The sequence below is a fragment of the Antrostomus carolinensis genome, unplaced genomic scaffold, assembly GCF_000700745.2.
Source record: "Antrostomus carolinensis isolate BGI_N321 unplaced genomic scaffold, ASM70074v2 scaffold30593, whole genome shotgun sequence".
Taxonomy (NCBI): Eukaryota; Metazoa; Chordata; class Aves; order Caprimulgiformes; family Caprimulgidae; genus Antrostomus; species Antrostomus carolinensis.
In genome coordinates, this window is record NW_010304950.1 from 3,380 (window position 1) to 21,101 (window position 17,722).

The 17,722-nt window shown below is 40.4% G+C and overlaps 1 protein-coding gene across 1 annotated transcript; it reads right to left on the reverse strand.

Annotated features, from left to right (window-relative positions):
- Positions 1-404: 404 nt before the first annotated feature.
- KCMF1 (potassium channel modulatory factor 1) lies at positions 405-17,337 on the reverse strand. Its single transcript, XM_029084192.1, has 5 exons — positions 17,203-17,337; positions 9,647-9,748; positions 5,658-5,832; positions 2,766-3,048; positions 405-1,039 (listed from the first exon to the last, which is right to left on the reverse strand). Exons 1-5 carry the CDS (start codon positions 17,269-17,271, stop codon positions 778-780), a joined length of 891 nt encoding a protein of 296 aa, XP_028940025.1. The 5' UTR covers positions 17,272-17,337; the 3' UTR covers positions 405-777.
- Positions 17,338-17,722: the final 385 nt, after the last annotated feature.

The following is a 17,722-nucleotide window of genomic DNA, read 5'->3' on the forward strand; positions in this document are numbered from 1 at the left end:
GTGAACATCATTTGATTTTAGGGCACACAAGTGCCCCTTGCAGTAGCTTCCAGCAGCGGCCTTACTGGTGTGTCTCCTACAGATGCATAAAATGAAGTTCAGCTCCACAGGTGAAGTGGAGGTGATGGCTGACATACAGCAAAATGCCACACCCTGGTCACAACAATACATGGCACCGCAGAGTCTCCATCCTGTGTGGGAACAGCACATAAAGGTGGCATTCTGTCACAAATTACCCAAAAGCTACTCTGTGGCCAAAACCTGCTGGTCAGCACCAGCCTTTTTGTCATGTAACCTCTGAATAATGGGAAAGCTCTGGGTTTTAGTTTTACTCCTTGTATTTAAATTTTTAAATGACAAGGTCACTAAAACTCATGCACGCTGCAAAAAACATCATGCAATAGTTAAGGTAAACCATCCAAGCAGTTTTTATTCATTAATATTCATAAATACACACAGCAGCTTCATTAGAGATTTTTCATTTTTTTTCCTCTTCAGTTTGAATGTGGAGTATTAGGAGAGCCTTTTGCATGTCAAGGTACAGGACACAGAGCTTTCTGCTCTGCACTGCAACCTACATTTACCTGCTAGAAGTAAAAATTAGTTAAGTGGAAATGATTATCATATATATCTTTTCTCTCTTTCTTTTGAATGTACACAATGTAACAAGAGTGACAGACCTGAAATTACAATCACCAAAACAAACCCAAGATAGTTGTTGTCCACTTTCATTGGCAAATACAGCACAGAGGACATTGTCTGCAAAGTGGGATGTCATCAAAGAGGAGGTGGAGGAGGCTCATTTCCTTTATTACTCTCTTTTAAATTCAGGTTTTCTAAAGCAACATCTAGAGGCATAATATCTACACAGCCCATAGCACCAAAATCTGCAATCTCCCCCCGCTCATCCTCATCTGAGGAGGAACTTTCTTCCCGCATCAAAGTGGACAGTAGAAGCTCCTGAACAAACAGGCTGCAGTCTGCCCGTTCGCTTTCCATTGACTGACGTTCTGCTTCTGACATCTTCGGATCATTCAACCTGTACAGCAGCAAGGGAAGAGAAGAGAAGAGGAGAGAAGAGAAGAAGACAGGCAGTTGGCAGAAGCCTGTTTCACAGATGACGCTACTGACAGGCGCCACGTCAAAAGGCGCCCCAGAGCCAGTGCTTGGGGGTGGTCCCGCTTGCCCTTCCCGCGTACAGCTCTGGCAACTTCCCGCACCTCAGTGCAACAGGCGCGCATTTAACAAACCGTGCTCGCTCTCCCCGCTGCTAGAACAAAAGTAGACCCTAAATCTAGAGGAAAATAATTAAAAAAAAACCTATTTGTGAAGTTTCTTGCTATTCAGGAGTCTTTTAGGGAGGACTGCTGTGATCTCCTAGACACTCATTACATGGCTGCTTTGCTTCTAGGTCAACTTCTATGTACACGTATGCCACAAAATACATTACTGAATGTGTAAAGCCTAGGTATTTCCAAAGCACGATACAACATCCCTCCCACTGCTTTTCCTAGGCTATAGTGCATGCCCTGATAGGCAAGGAACGTGCTCACTACAACTCTGGAAGTCACAATCTGATGAAGTTTCTCAAATAATAATAGAGTTTTCACTTGAAAGATGTTGCATGGTATCATTTTGCACTTAGGTAAAAATTAAATTGACTCAAATCCAGGTTTCTTGACATAGGACCTGTTAAAATGCCCATCCTCTTTCACAATACCAGACAAATAAGAGTCTGTATGGGGGGCATGGCAAGGGAGATGGGGAAAACATTTTCATTTTGTGTCAATACTCTTCTAAAAGAAGTAGAACGACATAGTGGGTGACTCCTCTTTAAAATAATCCTGGGATCTAAGTACAAATTCTAAATCAGGTAAGTATTCTGTTAATGAATGGTATCCTTTATTTGCTTTGTTATCTAGTCTCTAAAATAATTAATATATAAACCCCTATTCAACCTTCAGCCTTTACTAAAGATTCATTTCCTATTAAATCACACAGTCTTCTGACTCTCTCCCTCTTCTTTATGGCTCAAGTCTATACGCTTGTATCACTGGAAATGCACTTGCTTTGTTGGAAGTAGCAGGGGGAACAAGCACAATTTAGTCAAGAAATATTCCTTTTGTTCCTGTTGAAGTTGAGATGCAGCAACTAATGTTTACCCATTGCTTAGGAGCAGACAGACTGTAGGTTTCAAAAGATGTTACAAATGCAAACAAAAGCGCAGTATGCTGGCTGCAGACTTGATGATGGATCTGGCAGAAATCCCCTGCCTGGAGCTTTAAGTAGCTTATTCAGGCAAAACTCAAAACTAGCCTCCTTTTCAAGGTTTGCAGAAATCCATGCTCAAGTCTAATCCTTCAAACACGTGCGTCAAAAGTACAGTGCACTTTTGAGACTGACCATCCTTTCTGCAAACACTAGACCACCAGAGGGTATTTCTGCAGCCATTTCTTGGAGTTAGCTTCCCAAAAGCAGCATTCCCTTTGGGCCAGCTATGACCTGCTACTCCTGGGTATGACATTACCAGTTTTATTCTCATGCTAGAAATGTCGATGAATTAAGTTTTATGCATTATAAATTCTGTCTAGTGTGTATGATTAGCCAGCTGTTAACTCTAGCATATACCTGATCAAACACTGCTTTACCAGGGCGTATGCCTAACTCCAACACTCCAGTTTCATTGAGCTCTATGTCTCCTACCAGGACTAAGGCAAACAGAAGCAGTAAAATGTAAATGCAAGTAAATACACAGAACAAGTTACCTTGTAAGAAGAAACTGGGAATTCTGGATAGTCTGCTGACTGTTTTCTGTGTTAGATGTGTTGGTTGTTGTTGTAGATTGTGTCATAGTGGTGTTGACATTGATCGTGTTGGTGCGCCTAGTTGCATTGCGTGCAGTCTCCAGTTGTTGTCTTGCTGCCTGTGCATGTTGTCGTTCTAACTGCAGTTGCATCTGCAGCTGCTGTAACTGAGAAGCAGAAGGGCCAGAGGAGTTGAGTTGTCCTCCTGCAGATCGCCTCACACCTGATAGCTGAGATAAGAGCTCTGCCAGAGAAAATATAAGTTTCTATGATGAAAGATCTTAAATGGGCATTACACAATAGAATGAATACACCTTGAAATCCAGTGCACCAATTCCTTTTTTTTTCCCAATCAATAAAATCAAAGAAGAAACAAATGATGAAGAGCCCTTGAAGCTCTTGAAAAAAGATTCATTCCAAATAAGAGGTCAAAGTTTAATGCCTTCAAAAGAAAAGGAGAACCAATCTACAGGGAATGCCTGGCAAATGATGTCCTCTCCAGCAATTCTCTGAAACTTCAAGTCAAAATAGCAACTGACTAAGAAACCACTTTATTTTTGGCTTTGGTTGGTGATTTTATTTTTCTCTCAACAAATGTTCCCTCAAAACACAGGTTTCACCTTCCCAATATCCCAGAGGAAAACTGTGCTGCAGCAAAGAGAGAAGTATCCTACTGTTGCTGCAAGTACTTAATAAAAGATATTTAGTTAAGAAAACATATTAAAGTATTGCCTCACATCAAAACTGAAGTGGTCAAGCACCTTTACTGTATGAATTTTATTTCTGCCAGAAGTACATAGGCCTAGCAATTAAAAAAACCTCTGTTTTAAGTCTTTCAACTCAGAGGGATGGAATGCTTATATAAAGTTTCATCCACAAAGAATTTTTTGAAATAAATATTGGCAGCAAATTACTGCTCTGTGCATTACTGCAGAATTTCTTCTACACCCTGTAGAGAAGGTACTTCTTATATCACCTGCTTGCTATAATTGATGCAAGGGCAGAGGAAGTAGGGGAAGATATTGCTCCTGCCCATCACCTCTACATTACAAAGTTACTATATAGGTCATGACAATTTTCCTTCTATCGCATTAACAAAAAAGCATCCTTCCAAATAAGGCTTTCTTCGAGGGAACAAAGCACAATGCAGTTGTTATCCACGACAGGAACTCAGGATGGTCAAGTCATTTTTACCAGCCCTGAGAGCAATACCAAGGTTAAACAACTTTTAATTCCATTGTAATTATTAGAAAACACCACAGGGAGGAAAAAGAAGTAAAAAATGTAACAGATGCTATAAACTTCTTTTAAACAGAAAAATTCTGGTGCTTGTTCCTATTTATTACTCCAGTAAAAGGGAAGACATATCAAACTTCCAGACAAGATGTATTTATTCTCACTCTAAGTTAAAGCATAAGTTAAAGCCTATAGTATACTGAAACAGTATTTTGGAAGCAGACGTGAGATCGAGACAGATTCTTGGTATAAGAAGGACACCCACCTCAGTATGCAGCCAAACTCAAATGCAAAAACACAGCTTCCACCAAAAGAGAAAAGACTCAGAAGAACGCCTTTTTATCCCACATTTAATGCTGCTAAGTGGGGAGGTCTTGTGAGGCTGAAAAAAAAACCCCCTCAGCAATCACCCCACGAACTATCTGTCCTTGTAAGAGAAAAACTGTCCTGCACTGGAGGATTCATAAACATCCTCCCTCCTTGAACAAATTCTAGTCCTTTTCAGGCCCTCCTCTGACCTTGCCGAAATTATTCTTTCTTGATGGGATACTTCTTCACAGCTAATTTAATGAGTTAACCAGGTCACAGTGGGCCAGCACCAGAGCCAGCAGAAGACAGGCAAGGGGACCATGATTAGGGCAGGCAGTGGAGTTACAGCTCCTCTTTCAGGGGCAATGCCTCATTAATCTGGCTGGCTGGCCACCTTCCCCTGAAGAAGTCACAACATGATGGCACAAAGCTCTGAAGCAAAGGTGCATCACGGCAGAAGTTCTGAGGTTTCCCCGACACTTAGGCTGGCATCTTCAAAGACCACCACATAAAACCATTTAGATTTCCCCTAAGGGAAAGTTATATTTGTTTTCAGAATTGCCTTCATTCTCTTAATTTCCTGTAAAATAAGTTATTTTCACATCAAAGCTAAACTTACACCAAACAAGTTATTCCTGGGAATCCTAAAGATTTTACATTCATTGTTCTCTGGTGTTGAAAATGAGATACCCTTCCCCCCACTCACAGCTTTTCTAAACTTGAGTAAAACACACTGCAAATACATGAAGCAGTACATTTATATAAGGAGTCACAAGAACTTTTTTTAAAAAAATAAACTGTGATAGTAGCAAGTCTGGCATTCAAACAGCAGCCCGAATGCAAACTGAGTATATTTTAGATGTCCATTAATAGTCAAATTCAGCTAATTTCATCTTCATAAAGGTGTTTATGGAGCAGATACTATCCTCCATAAATACCTTTATCCACATGGCAAATTAAAATGAGATGTACTGAAGTAGGTGATGGAAGTTGGACACAATCACTCAAAAAAATATACAACTCCTCTGTATAGACTAGGTTTTGGGAATAAGCCTTACACCATCTGGAATTTAAAGCACAAGCTACAGGCTGTGGCTTCAGCTTCAGCATCTCCATGCACAGGCCCTGTGACAACCCAGCCAAGCACATTGCTCACCTGCAAGCAGCCACCAATCACACTTGCACCGTGGAGCATACCCATACATGCAGCTTCATAACAACAGAAAGGAGGGCAGCCATCACCATCTTGAGTTTTACTTCCTCCGTGTACAAATGACACTGGGTAAAATTTGTGGTTACAGCTCTTACCAGCTATAGGATCCATGGCTTCTCTATTGCTTGGAGAATACGAACTCTGAGAAGATGAAAGCCCAGCAGGGGAACTGGTAGTAAAGTGCATGTTTGATCTACGTGCACGGGGGCCTCCCAAGCCCCGGCCTGGGTGGAACATCCTACGTACATGTCGAACACCACTGGATTCATCGTAACCAAGAAGTTAAGAAAACAGAGCTGTTTGGCACAGAGTTATTAAATGACAAGGACATGTGGTGGGTAAAATACTCAGGTGCACACTCTTTTTCATTCATAAAATAATGATTCACCTTCTGAAGTAAAGCTAAGGCACACTGTAGGAATGCTGCAAGTCAGACTGACTGATCTGAACTCAAGACACCCAGTGCTGTGCACACCAAACTCTCTGTACGTCTCCAGCTTTTTATGTCTAAGAAACATCAGGACTAATTTCTTAGGTTTTTTAGATCACAGTTTTCTACTCAGTAATCTGGAAACTGGCAAATGCATGTTCAGCCAAGCCTACTACAGAAACATAAAGATTTTATTCTCCCTCCCCGATTCTTATGTTAACTATTGAAAATAATAAAGTTTATTGCCATTCCTATCAGAAGTACATAATAATTACTTTATTCCTTTTGACTTTTGTACTTCATGCTTTTATCCAATAAATTTAATCGCTTCAATCCTTAAGAAATTGTAGGTTTCCAGAGTACTCAGCACTTTCATCACATCTTTGTTTCACCTTTCTTCTTTTAGTCAAAGAAATGCCACTAATTCCAGTTATGACAATGATGCCTTTCATTTTACCATTTTCCCCAACCTCTCCATATCACATGCTTTATTTCAAGTCATACCTTTCATACATTTTCTCATAATCAACAGATTATTTAAAAATTATTTTTGTCAGAAGGTTGTTAACATTCATTCTTCCAAGACAGTCCAGATAAGGTCTCCTTTTATTTTAAAAACCACTAGGATATTTCACTATGCAAAATGAAGTAGTGCAGGCTTAAATATTTTATTTTACTGTCACTAGACTTCTATCTTAGATCCTCCTATCTCTCATGTTCTTTATAACAGTATGCTTCCCACTTGTACGGTATTCACTACTGTGTAAGAGCAGTGCCCAATGAACTTTTCACAAAACAGAATCACTGTGCAGTCACAGAGGTCAAGAACTTAAGACTGGAAGAAGTGACTAGACTTCTCATGGCAAGAAAGAACTTCTGGCTATTACAAAAAGATTTCACAGAATGTTTGCCTCTGTTAGTTATGCTACATTGTGAAGCACTTAACATCTAAAGTGCATGAGGAAAATCTCCCCTGGCATAGAACACACTGCCTAGCACAGAGTGCCTTGCACCTGTGAGTGTGTTGGTACAAAAAGTCAGTATCTGGGGATTTTTCACGAGGGCACAGAACTGGGGGGTAACCTTCCTAACTGCAGCTTTTGAAGCATTTTGAGATAAACATTGTTCTTTAAATACCAGCTAAGTGTGCATTCACCTTAAGTCTCACCAGCTATGCTAGAGTAAGAAAAATCTTTGTAAACCTTAAATTTTGACAAACAGATAAAGTGAACAGCCATATGAGAACTATTTGTATGACTGATGCTGAAAAGCTATATTTAATACATTTTAAAATATTTTCCTGCTAAAGTAAAAAACTGGGCTTTAAAGAGTTGCAATGGCTGCACAAGGTTTATAACAAGAAACACATGCAGCCTTCTGGGACAACTTAAGAAAAAAACCACAAAAACCAAAACCAAAACAAACCACACATGTCTCACCAATACTTGGAAGATGAGGCCACTCCTCAGAACTGTAGCAGACCCAACAATAAGAGCTTATCTCAAACTGTAACAGAAATCTTCACTCTAGAAAAAGTACAAATGAAGAGCCTTCTCTCCGTCTCCTTTTTGTGCATGAAGGTTGTTACAGAGCACAGAGACTTGTTCTGTAGGGCTTTAACTTCATATGAAGATGTTTATGACAGCAGTATAATGGTGTCAGAGAGCAGCTTTCTAACATCTCCCTTTGACTGTTATTCTTTCCTATGTTGCCAGACCCTGTATTAAAAGGGGTATCTCCTCTTCCTTTTTTCCTACTTTAGACCTGCCTGTTGCTAGACATGATGTAGAGCCCAACATGGAACAGTCACTTCAGGATACACTTACCAGGTTTTGGAAACCTGACAACACTTATCACTGCAGCAACAAGTGTACAAGTAGAAAAGTCTACATGTGTTATCTTAATGCTGAACCATGGACAATGAAGTCCCAAAATATGTCCAAGAAAGATCCATTTTGGGATGACTGACTTACTCTGTACTTGAAAAGATTGATTTTTCTAGCTCAAACATTCCCAAATTCAAAGTCATCAGGTGGCACCTCTGATACTGGAGGGGGAGAAAAAGCTGCACAAGTATGAACTCTAAACAAACATCAGTTCAGTAGGAAACTAATTTCACTCTGTAATTGGGAAAATTTAAAATTCCTGGCTTGCAGATCAGTTAAGCCAATGTTGGAGGGCCACAGTTTGACTACTGCTACATTATTATGTAGTTATTAGGGATGTAAATTTTGTAAGAAAAAGTGTATTAGGCGGATGCTATGAAAAACTCAACTGGTAGAAAGAGCAGAACTAAACTGATACAAGAGAAACTGCTCAGTGACTCACTACACCAGTCATCAAGCAGGACCTCAGAGCCATCCAAAGGCCAGGACAGATCCAATGGTCTGTAAGATGCTCTCCCCTCATCAATTTCATCCCATCTCCACCCCAAAGAGAGGATGGCATGACTCTACCTTGGGGGACACCTGACCATGGAGGACCTCTCTGGCCACCTGGGACCCAACTCTCATGGCCAGAGCCACCGCACTCAGCACCCGGCTCCTCCCAACAGCTGAGAGCCCTGCTCCTGTCCCTGCTCTTGCTCCTTTACACCGATCCAGTTATTGTGTAGTAGTTAACACACACATTTGATCTGTCCTGACCCTAAACCATAGTAACACTAACAAACTTAAATGCAATCCAACACAATCAAAACTGAAATGGAGTCATCTCAAATCCCATCTCCCTTCTGTTAGCACAATGAACTACAGTTGCTAGTGCTTGGATTTTTTTTAACTCCAGTTGCTATGGCTTAGATTAGGTTTTTTTCCTTTTTAAAAATCTTTAAACAAAAAATTAATTATTGAAGTAATAATGTAGTATTTTCGTCTGTTTTTTTAAGTGAGACACAAATGAATACATCAGAGAGATTACTTACTGTAGGAATGCTACATAGCCTGCATGCTATTAAATAAAAAGCCCAAACCAACATACATTTCACCAGTTAATCCTGGAGGGGCTGTGGGAATTAAAAAAGAAAAATATTGCTAGAACAAGGATAAAAACCCCCAATAATTCCAGCTCTTCAGCCATCAAGTGTAGATAAATCCGCATAACCTGCTGGTAAGGCAACTGAAAGACAACATCCGATTTCCCAGGAAATCTGAAAGTTTTCCCAAGTTATATTACAAAATGTCAGAAACACTATGAAATTCAGTTATTAAAATATGGTTTTGGAAGTAGATAAGCAAGTTTAAAATCATTCATCAAAACTAGCTAACCTCAAATCATCCTCAGATCATCATCTTCATGTCACAAATACTTAACAGTACACTACTGGATCTTGATCCATTGAGCAGCATCAAGACTAAAAATCAGGCAGGATAAACTACAGCACAAGCAGAAAAAAACTCTCAGCGTCAAAGTTCTTAAAACGTTTTTCCTGTTAGAGTAAAAGGCACTGTGAAGTAAATCTACAGTCTGTTCACAATCTAGTATCTATACTTTTTTAAACTATCAAATGAACCTTTTTGTTTCTGACATATAGATCTTTAGCAATGTAAGTTCCAGGAAAACCAGAGGTATGACCCTTTGACTACAAAAATCAAACCAAGTTGTCATGGCTCATAGATGAAATAGTCTAGCTTTTTTGGTTCAACTTGGAAAGGATATTAAATCTCTAGGAGCTCTGTGTTCCAGTGTAAGATGAGCTGCAAAGTCATCTGTGACATGATTTGGATCCCCTCCAGGTAATGCTGCACATATTGGACAAATCTGAAATGAAGCAAGAAAAAAACCCAAACTTTATAAATTTTACACAGAACAGAACTCACATTATTCAGTCAATCATTAGAAATTTATTCTTATGCTTTAAAATCACAATCTAGGTATTCACAAACACCTGGATAACAACACATTAAAAAACCCAGAAAATGTATTCAAGTGCAGACATTAATTAAGACATCTTTTACTTTATGATTTTCAGAATGCTATGAAAACTAAAGCTAGAATTTTTTTGTCTGATTACAAAGGATTACTACTTGCCTGCTTGACGCTCATCCTAGCAGAAGAATCAGAATGAAACCACACTTAAGTACTCGATGGAGTATCAAACTGAGACCACCCATCCAGGCAGTGCGTAACTACAGGTTTGGCAGAGAAGGGCTGATCTCCATATCCCTGCACAACACTGTTTTGGGAGAAGACACTGACTTCTGTCTTTGGTTTGTTTGGGTTTTTTTGTTTCTCTGTTTGTTTTTTTTTTAAACCAAAACACACATTAACTAAGTAGACAAACAGTGCAATTACAATTGCCATAATTATGAATTGTTTTTTGAATGACTCCACAAACAGCTTGAAAAGCACCTTCCATTTTTCTTTACAGTAGTTTTGCATACATTTTAAAGTTTTACAGATGGCAGAAAAAAATCAATTGCACAAAATTCTTCCCCAAACGTTCAGTGCTCGAATTAATACCACTTTGACAGTTAAATTCAACTGCTGTCTATGAATTTATCTCTCTGTTCCTCACAGTCAAGTAGTTTTGTCTTTATGGAGCAACTCTGGCTGCAACATAAAGCCCCAGTTCCCAGTGCTCTTCACGCATGAGAAGAGCAACACACTTGTGAAAGCAGCCAAGCAAAAGAAAGTTTTTTTGCTAACAGGGCAAAGGCATTACGAAATGCGCACATATGCCTTAAAAGAAGAGACACGGTCCTTAGGCAGCTAAGAAAAAGTTACAAGGAGCAATGAGAAGGAGGGAACCTAAGTATCCTAACCCAAATTCTAAAGATGAATTAAACTTCTAAGAACTCCCTGACTGGGCAAAGTTACCAAAGCATTGTTACACACAAATAAAAATTTAGTTAAGCATAAGCTCTACCAAAATCACAACAAGGACTGCAGCATCACCGATTAAGCATGACACAGCTAAAAATCATTATTCACAGAACATGCACGAACAAATAGTGCAGATGAAAGGAACACATCGTCAAAATTTTCTGCTGAAGTTAGGATCACTTGTATTAAAACGTTACCCTGAATGATGTCTGAAAGATGACTGCGAAGTCCTAAGTCAGTCATGCTCACAGAATACCTGCCAGTTTCCAGAAGTGTGCTTATACTACCGCTGCCTCCCTATCTACATACAAGGTAACCACTTTAAGTGACAGTATTTCTGTAACTGCAACAAGAGACATTGTCATCTTCAAAAATGAAACACGAATCAGACTGTCTCAGATTGTCTATTTCATTACTGCAAGAAAAGCCATCCTCAATTTTATCAGTAACATTATTAACAACCTAGTTCTTGCAGTTCATGTACAAGGAGCCTAGTTACTGCCTTGCTAAATGTGAGAAAGTTGCTCCAGTGCAATGTAATAGTAGGAAATCTGTGTTTCTGTTCTGAAATGAGATTCAAAGATGACATTTGATGAAGTTTCCTATTTTTTTTGCATTTTCAATACTAGCAGACTTCCAGTTGAACGTTGCACCTTTTTTGTTACAGTCAACTGATCAGAAACCCAACACCAACAATAGCAACCATCATAATGACAGCCAGACTCTTCTGCACTTGTCTTGTAACACTTACCATTACCCTTGGACATTTACTGGTGAAGAAATACTGGTAATTACCGAGGTTTCAGCACTCACCAAAATCATATGATTTGTTCTTTTTAATGTGTAACTTTAGACACTTAATCAATCACAAAACTTACAACTACTCCCACAGAAATCAGTAAAATTTTCAATTAAAGTACTCAGAATTAAAATAATCACCTTCAAAAAAAAATATCAAACGTTCCTCCTGGAGTTCCTCTCCAGCACCTTAGCTTGCTGGGGTGCCTCTCCAAAGTGCCTATATGCTAATGCACACGGCATGGGAAATAACCATGATGAGTCAGGGATCTGCATGCAGCTGCAGGACTATGATCTTGGAATCACAAAGACATGGTGGGATGGCTCCCAGAACTGGATACGTGCTCTTCAGCAAGGAGAGGAAGGGGGGCTCGCCCATTATGCGAGAGAGCAGCTGGACTGCATGAAGCTCTGCCTGGGGATGGAAGAAAAGCTGATAGAGAGCTCATGGATTGGGATTGAAGAAAGGACAGGCAAAGGTGCCATTATAGTGGGTGTCTACTATAGGCCACCTGGCCAGGGAGAACAGATGAGTCAGGCTCTCTACTGACACATAAGAGCCACATCACACTTGGAGGTCCTTGTCCTCATGGGGGACTTCAACCACCCTGTTATCTCCTGGAGGCTCAACACAGCATGACAGCAATCCAGGAGGTTTCTGGATTACCCTGATGACAACTTCCTCGTCAAGTGACAGAGAACCTGATGGGGAGAGATGCACTGCTGGACTTCATACTCACCAACAAGGAGGAGCTTATTTGGGATGTGAAGGTCATAGGTATTCTTGGCTGCAGTGACCTTGAGATGGTGGAGTTCAGGATCCTGAGGGCAGGGAGGAAGATGAAAAACAAGCTCACGACCCTGGGCTTCAGTAGAGCAGTCTCTGGCCTCTTCAAATACATGCTTGGAGGAGTCCTGTCAGATAAGGCCTTGGAGGGTAGAGGAGCCTGAAGAAAGCCTGTCCTCTCCAAGCTCAAGAGTGCTCCATCCCAATGAATATGAAGTCAGGCAAAAATGCCAAGAGGCCAATATGGATGAACAAGATAGTTCTGGCCAAACTCAAACACAAAAAGGAAGCATACAGAGGTTACCCTTTTAGGGTAACCTTGGAGGAATATAGAAACATTATCCCAGGACAAAGTAATGAAAGCTAAAGCACAAATGGAATTGAACCAGGGGAGTAATGTCAAAAGCAAGAAGGGCTTCTAGATGTATGGAGACAACAAAAAGACAACTAGGGAAAATGTGGGACCATTGCTCAAAAGATGAGGAATCTCTTTACACAGAGCACAGAAGAGCTTGAAGTACTGAATGCCTCCTTTGCTTCAGTCTTTACTAGCAAGACCAGCCTTTGAGAATTCCAGGTTCCAGAGACCAGGGGGAAAGTCTGGAGCCAGGAAGACATTCTCTTGGTGGAAGAGGTTTAGGTTAGAGAATACTTAAGTGAACTGGACCTACTTAAAGTCCATTGACTGTGATGGGATGCACCCACAAGTGCTGAGGGAGCTGGCAGATACCACTGCAAGGCTGCTCTCAATTTTTCAGTCATGGCGACTGGGAGAGCTGCCTGAGGATGGAGCTAAAGCAAATGTCACTCCTATGTTAAAAGAGGGTAAGAGGGAGGACCTGGGGAACTACAGGTTGGTCAGCTCATCTCGATCCCTGGAAAGGTGATGGTGCAAGCTAATCCTGGACACCATTTCCAGGCACATTAAAGACAAGAAAATAATCAAGAGTGGCCAGCATGGCTTCACTAAGGGGAAGTCATGCTTGACCAACCTGGCAAAGTGACTATGATGAAGTGACTGTCTTGGAAGATGACTTGAGGTCAACGGATATTGTCTATCTGGACTTCAGTGAAGGCTTCTGACACTGTCTCCCACAGGAACCTAATCGACAAGCCCTTAACACAAAGGCTGCATAAGCAGTGGAGTGAAAACCAGCTTAATGGCTGGGCTCAGAAGGTGGTGATCAGTGCGAATTTTGCTGATGATACAAAACTGGGAGGAGAGGCTGATATGCCAGAGGGCTGTGCTGCCATTCAGAGGGACCTCAACAGACTGGAGAAATGAGCCAATAGGAACCTCATGAAGTTCAACAGGGGTAAGTGCAAAATCCTGCACCTGGGGAGAACCAGCCCAGCCACTAGCACACAATGGAGGCCAGCCAGCTGGAAAGCAGCTTTGCAGAAGAAGACCAGGGAGTCCTGGTGGACCATAAGCCAGCAATGTACCCCTGCAGCAAAGACAGCTGGGCTGCATTACGGAAGGTCACTGTCAGCAGGTCAAGGGTGGTGAACCTTTGCCTCTATCCAGCACTGGTGAGGCCACACATGGAGTACTGTGCCCAGTTCTGGGCTCTGCACATAAGAGGCATGCATGTACTGGAGAGAGTCTAGCCAAGGGCTACAATGAGGATACGGGACTGGAGCATCTCTCCTAGGAGGAAAGGCTGAGAAAGCCAGGACTGTTCAGCCTGGAGAAGAGCAGGCTCAGTGGGGGATTTTATGAATGTACATAAACACCTGAAGGGAGAGTGAAAGGAGAACAGAGCCAGACTCTTTTCAGTAGTGCCCAGTGATAGGACCAGAGGCAGCGAGCACATATTCAAACACAGGAGGTTCCTCACGAACATCAGGAAACATTTTGTCACTGTAAGGGTGACTGAGTACTGGCACAGGTTGCCCAAGGAGACCGCAGAGTCTCTGTCCTCGGAGATATTAAAAATCCATCTGGACATAGTCTTGGGCAACCAGCTGTAGGTGGCCCTACTCGAGCAGGGGGTTGGACAAGATGACCTCCAGAGGTCTCTTCCAACCTCAGTCAGTGTGTGATTCCTACCCACAAGCACCTAACATTGCTGTACATACCAATGTCAGATGCCTGAGAAAAATCAGCAGAAAGTAAACTTCTTTGCATCACTCTGAACATAAAAAAGGTAAAATTTAGTAGACCAACATTTCTTTTACTTATTCTTTGAAAAACAGGGGGCAGGGCAGGAAAGAGCTGCAAAAGAAAAGTGATTCCACCTCTGCAAACTTCTCTTAAAGATCTAAAAATATATATCTAAAGCAAACCACATCTTTGGATGGACAGAGATACTACAAGGACTACAGGCTCACTATCTAAACAGAAATAATTGCTTGAAAGCCTAAGACCACAATAATTTAGAATCCATATTTTCCTCCTGTAGTAATACTGTAGCCTTCCACTCTCTAGAATAAGAATGCAGTACCCAAGTAGTTTTATGTGCATGTACACTAAACATTTATCACAAAAGCTAAATTCAAAACTTTGCACAAAAATACAATCATATTCAAGGATTAAAATATTATCCTTTGTCACTGTTTAGAACAAAGATGTAACAATGCTGCAGACTGACCTTAGTAGCAGGTGTTTAGAATCACAAGTTTAGGCTTTATACACCGAGTTCTAGAAGCCAGAGCTGCAAACAGGTATGTGTCAAAAACGAATGACATAATTGCGTCTGTACCATGACGCGTACACACAGCAGGATTACGGTAATGGATGTGGACAGTCATAATTTTGGCATTTCCAAACTTCTGAACACCTGATTTTGTGATTTTAACTTGACTTGAATGAATTATTTGAATAAGTAGTGCTTTGAAAAAGGGCTTGTTGAAATGCAGTCTCCTGTGCAACCTGTTGTAGGGAACCTGCTTTGGCAGGGGGGTTGGACTAGATGATCCCCTGAGGTCCCTTCCAACCCCTACCATTCTGTGATTCTGTGTGTGAAATTTAAAAACCTGGAATCTCAACGTTCAGGAACATATCACTGACATCAAGTGGTGCATATCAGAACTGCAATACTAAGCCACCAAAGAAAGTAACCCAAACGTGAAACTTTTCCATGGCTGACGCTATGTTTGGAAGTCACAAAGTTAAAGAAAAACTCAAGGAGATGATAAAAATTGTAGTGTGCCACTAAGTTAAATCATGATCCTACAGTGCAACTAATTGTGAAGTAAACTGTGTTCCACTTTGTAAGTTTTTAAGAAAGATCAGAACACGTCTGAGTCTCAAAAAGGTGGATAAACCACCTCCCTTATCACCCATTTGCAGAAGATCCTTAATAGGCTTGAAGAGGAAAGGTTAATTTTCTTCCACATAATTCCTGGGAAGTTAAGAAAACCAGATTAGAACAGAGAACCTATTCATTAGTCATTTCATCACAAGTGCTGGGTAATCCACTTCAAGCATTCACATTTTTCTAGGAATCTATGGTGTAACAGTTAACCAGACAAGAGCTTGCCTGATGCCTTTCTGCTAACCTAGTTTCTCCTGCTCCCAAAGACAAACAGGATACCAGGAGACAAAACCTCAGATTAAAGTATTTCTGCTGGCATTTGTTAAGAAGTGCCATTTTAACCATGTAAAATGTCCTAATGGTTAGGGATTGGGGGGAAAAAAAATCCTGCTTTAAAAACAATAGTTTCAAAAAAATGACCACTTCTGCTGCATAAATACACCAGGTCCATTACAAAAGCTATTTGAAAAACACACCGAACTGCCTGCGTGTCTTCCTCTCTCTTACAGTTATAAAAGACCGGCATAGCTATGAGCTTCCAGGACAGTTACACACTGGTTGTGAATAGGGAGACAGAGCTACACAGAATAACCATGAGAACATCCAAAATTTTGTCTTACAGGATAATAAACTCCTAAACATGGCAGCCTTTACATCAGGACAACCAAACAGCAACCATAAAAGAAGAAAGTAAGCTCATCATATTACAAAATTCATTAACGTTCTATTCATTTTATATTTGGCATCATGTACTGTTTAACCTTTATTTTAAAAATAAAAATGGTGGTGCTTCATCATAAGGAATTAAACTAGCTATACTCAAACAGAAACTTGCACAGCTGCAAGACAGGGAGCTCCTCCCAACTCAGTGACTTCACCTGCACTGCTATAAATTCAATAGACTTCAAAGCCACGTAAAACAGACCTTCCTTTCCCCATTTGTATTCCTGCAGAACATGCCAGATGCACTTGTCACTGGTACAGGAAGAACAAAAGGACAAGCAAAAGCTATAAAAATCAAGTTAATAACTTTTTTCCTTTGACAAGTCCATCAGATTTGGATTCCACTTCATTCACATTTTAGTGATGATTAAACTTTTTATTCTATTGAACTGCTCATTTAATCCATCAAGAATTCTGTGGACACTAATAACCTGTCATCATAAAGGTACAGTAATTAAAGGCCTTGTTTTCACAGAATTGTTACAACCCTGGCCCACAGCAACGAAAGTGAAGAAAAGCAATTTACGTGCAAACTAGACCTAAATACCTTCACACTGAGACTAGAAAATACCTCGTTACTTTATTGGGAGGAATTGATAGCAACCATAAAAGAAGAAAGTAAGCTCATCATATTACAATACCCATGAAACATAAAATAATTTTGATGTTCCCATCAAATGTAGGTACACCTTCTTACAAAGCATTTAAATGGACTCGTGCTTCAAGAAAGAAAAAGAACAGGCAAATACCAATTTTCCAGAAGAGAGACCCTTTTTAATACATTTTCACCACAACTGCAAGCCCATTCTGAAGCTTCTTACCACTTCTGCTGATGTTTCTGCATGCTCAGAAGTAACATGTTCCTGAAGAGATGTTTCCGTATAACCCATTTTCCCACAATAAGGACAAGTAAAAGACTGTGGCTGCTCTACAGAGAAAGCTTCTCCACCATAGTACAAATCTGGAACAGAAAGTGTTTAAATAGAGGTTACTTCAAAGCAGTAGCATCATTTATTTTGTTCATGTAAACCCCTTTTTATAAATGTACTTCAATGTAATCACTGCCAAATTAATCTGGTATTCACCTGAAATGGCTATTTTAATCTTGCATAAAGGTGATAGGCTGTTATTCAAGAAGTGTTCAATTACTGATGACAAAAAACAGACAGACTACATTTCATTTTCATTAGCAAATGTAACATAGTTTTTAATATTCAGTAGCAGTAAAGACTCCTACGGTGATGCTGCTGATACTGCCAAACCTTCACTTTTCTGCCACCCTTCTTATCCCGCATATAGGGTCACCTATAGCATTTTTCAATCATGAGTTTTCAAAGGCTG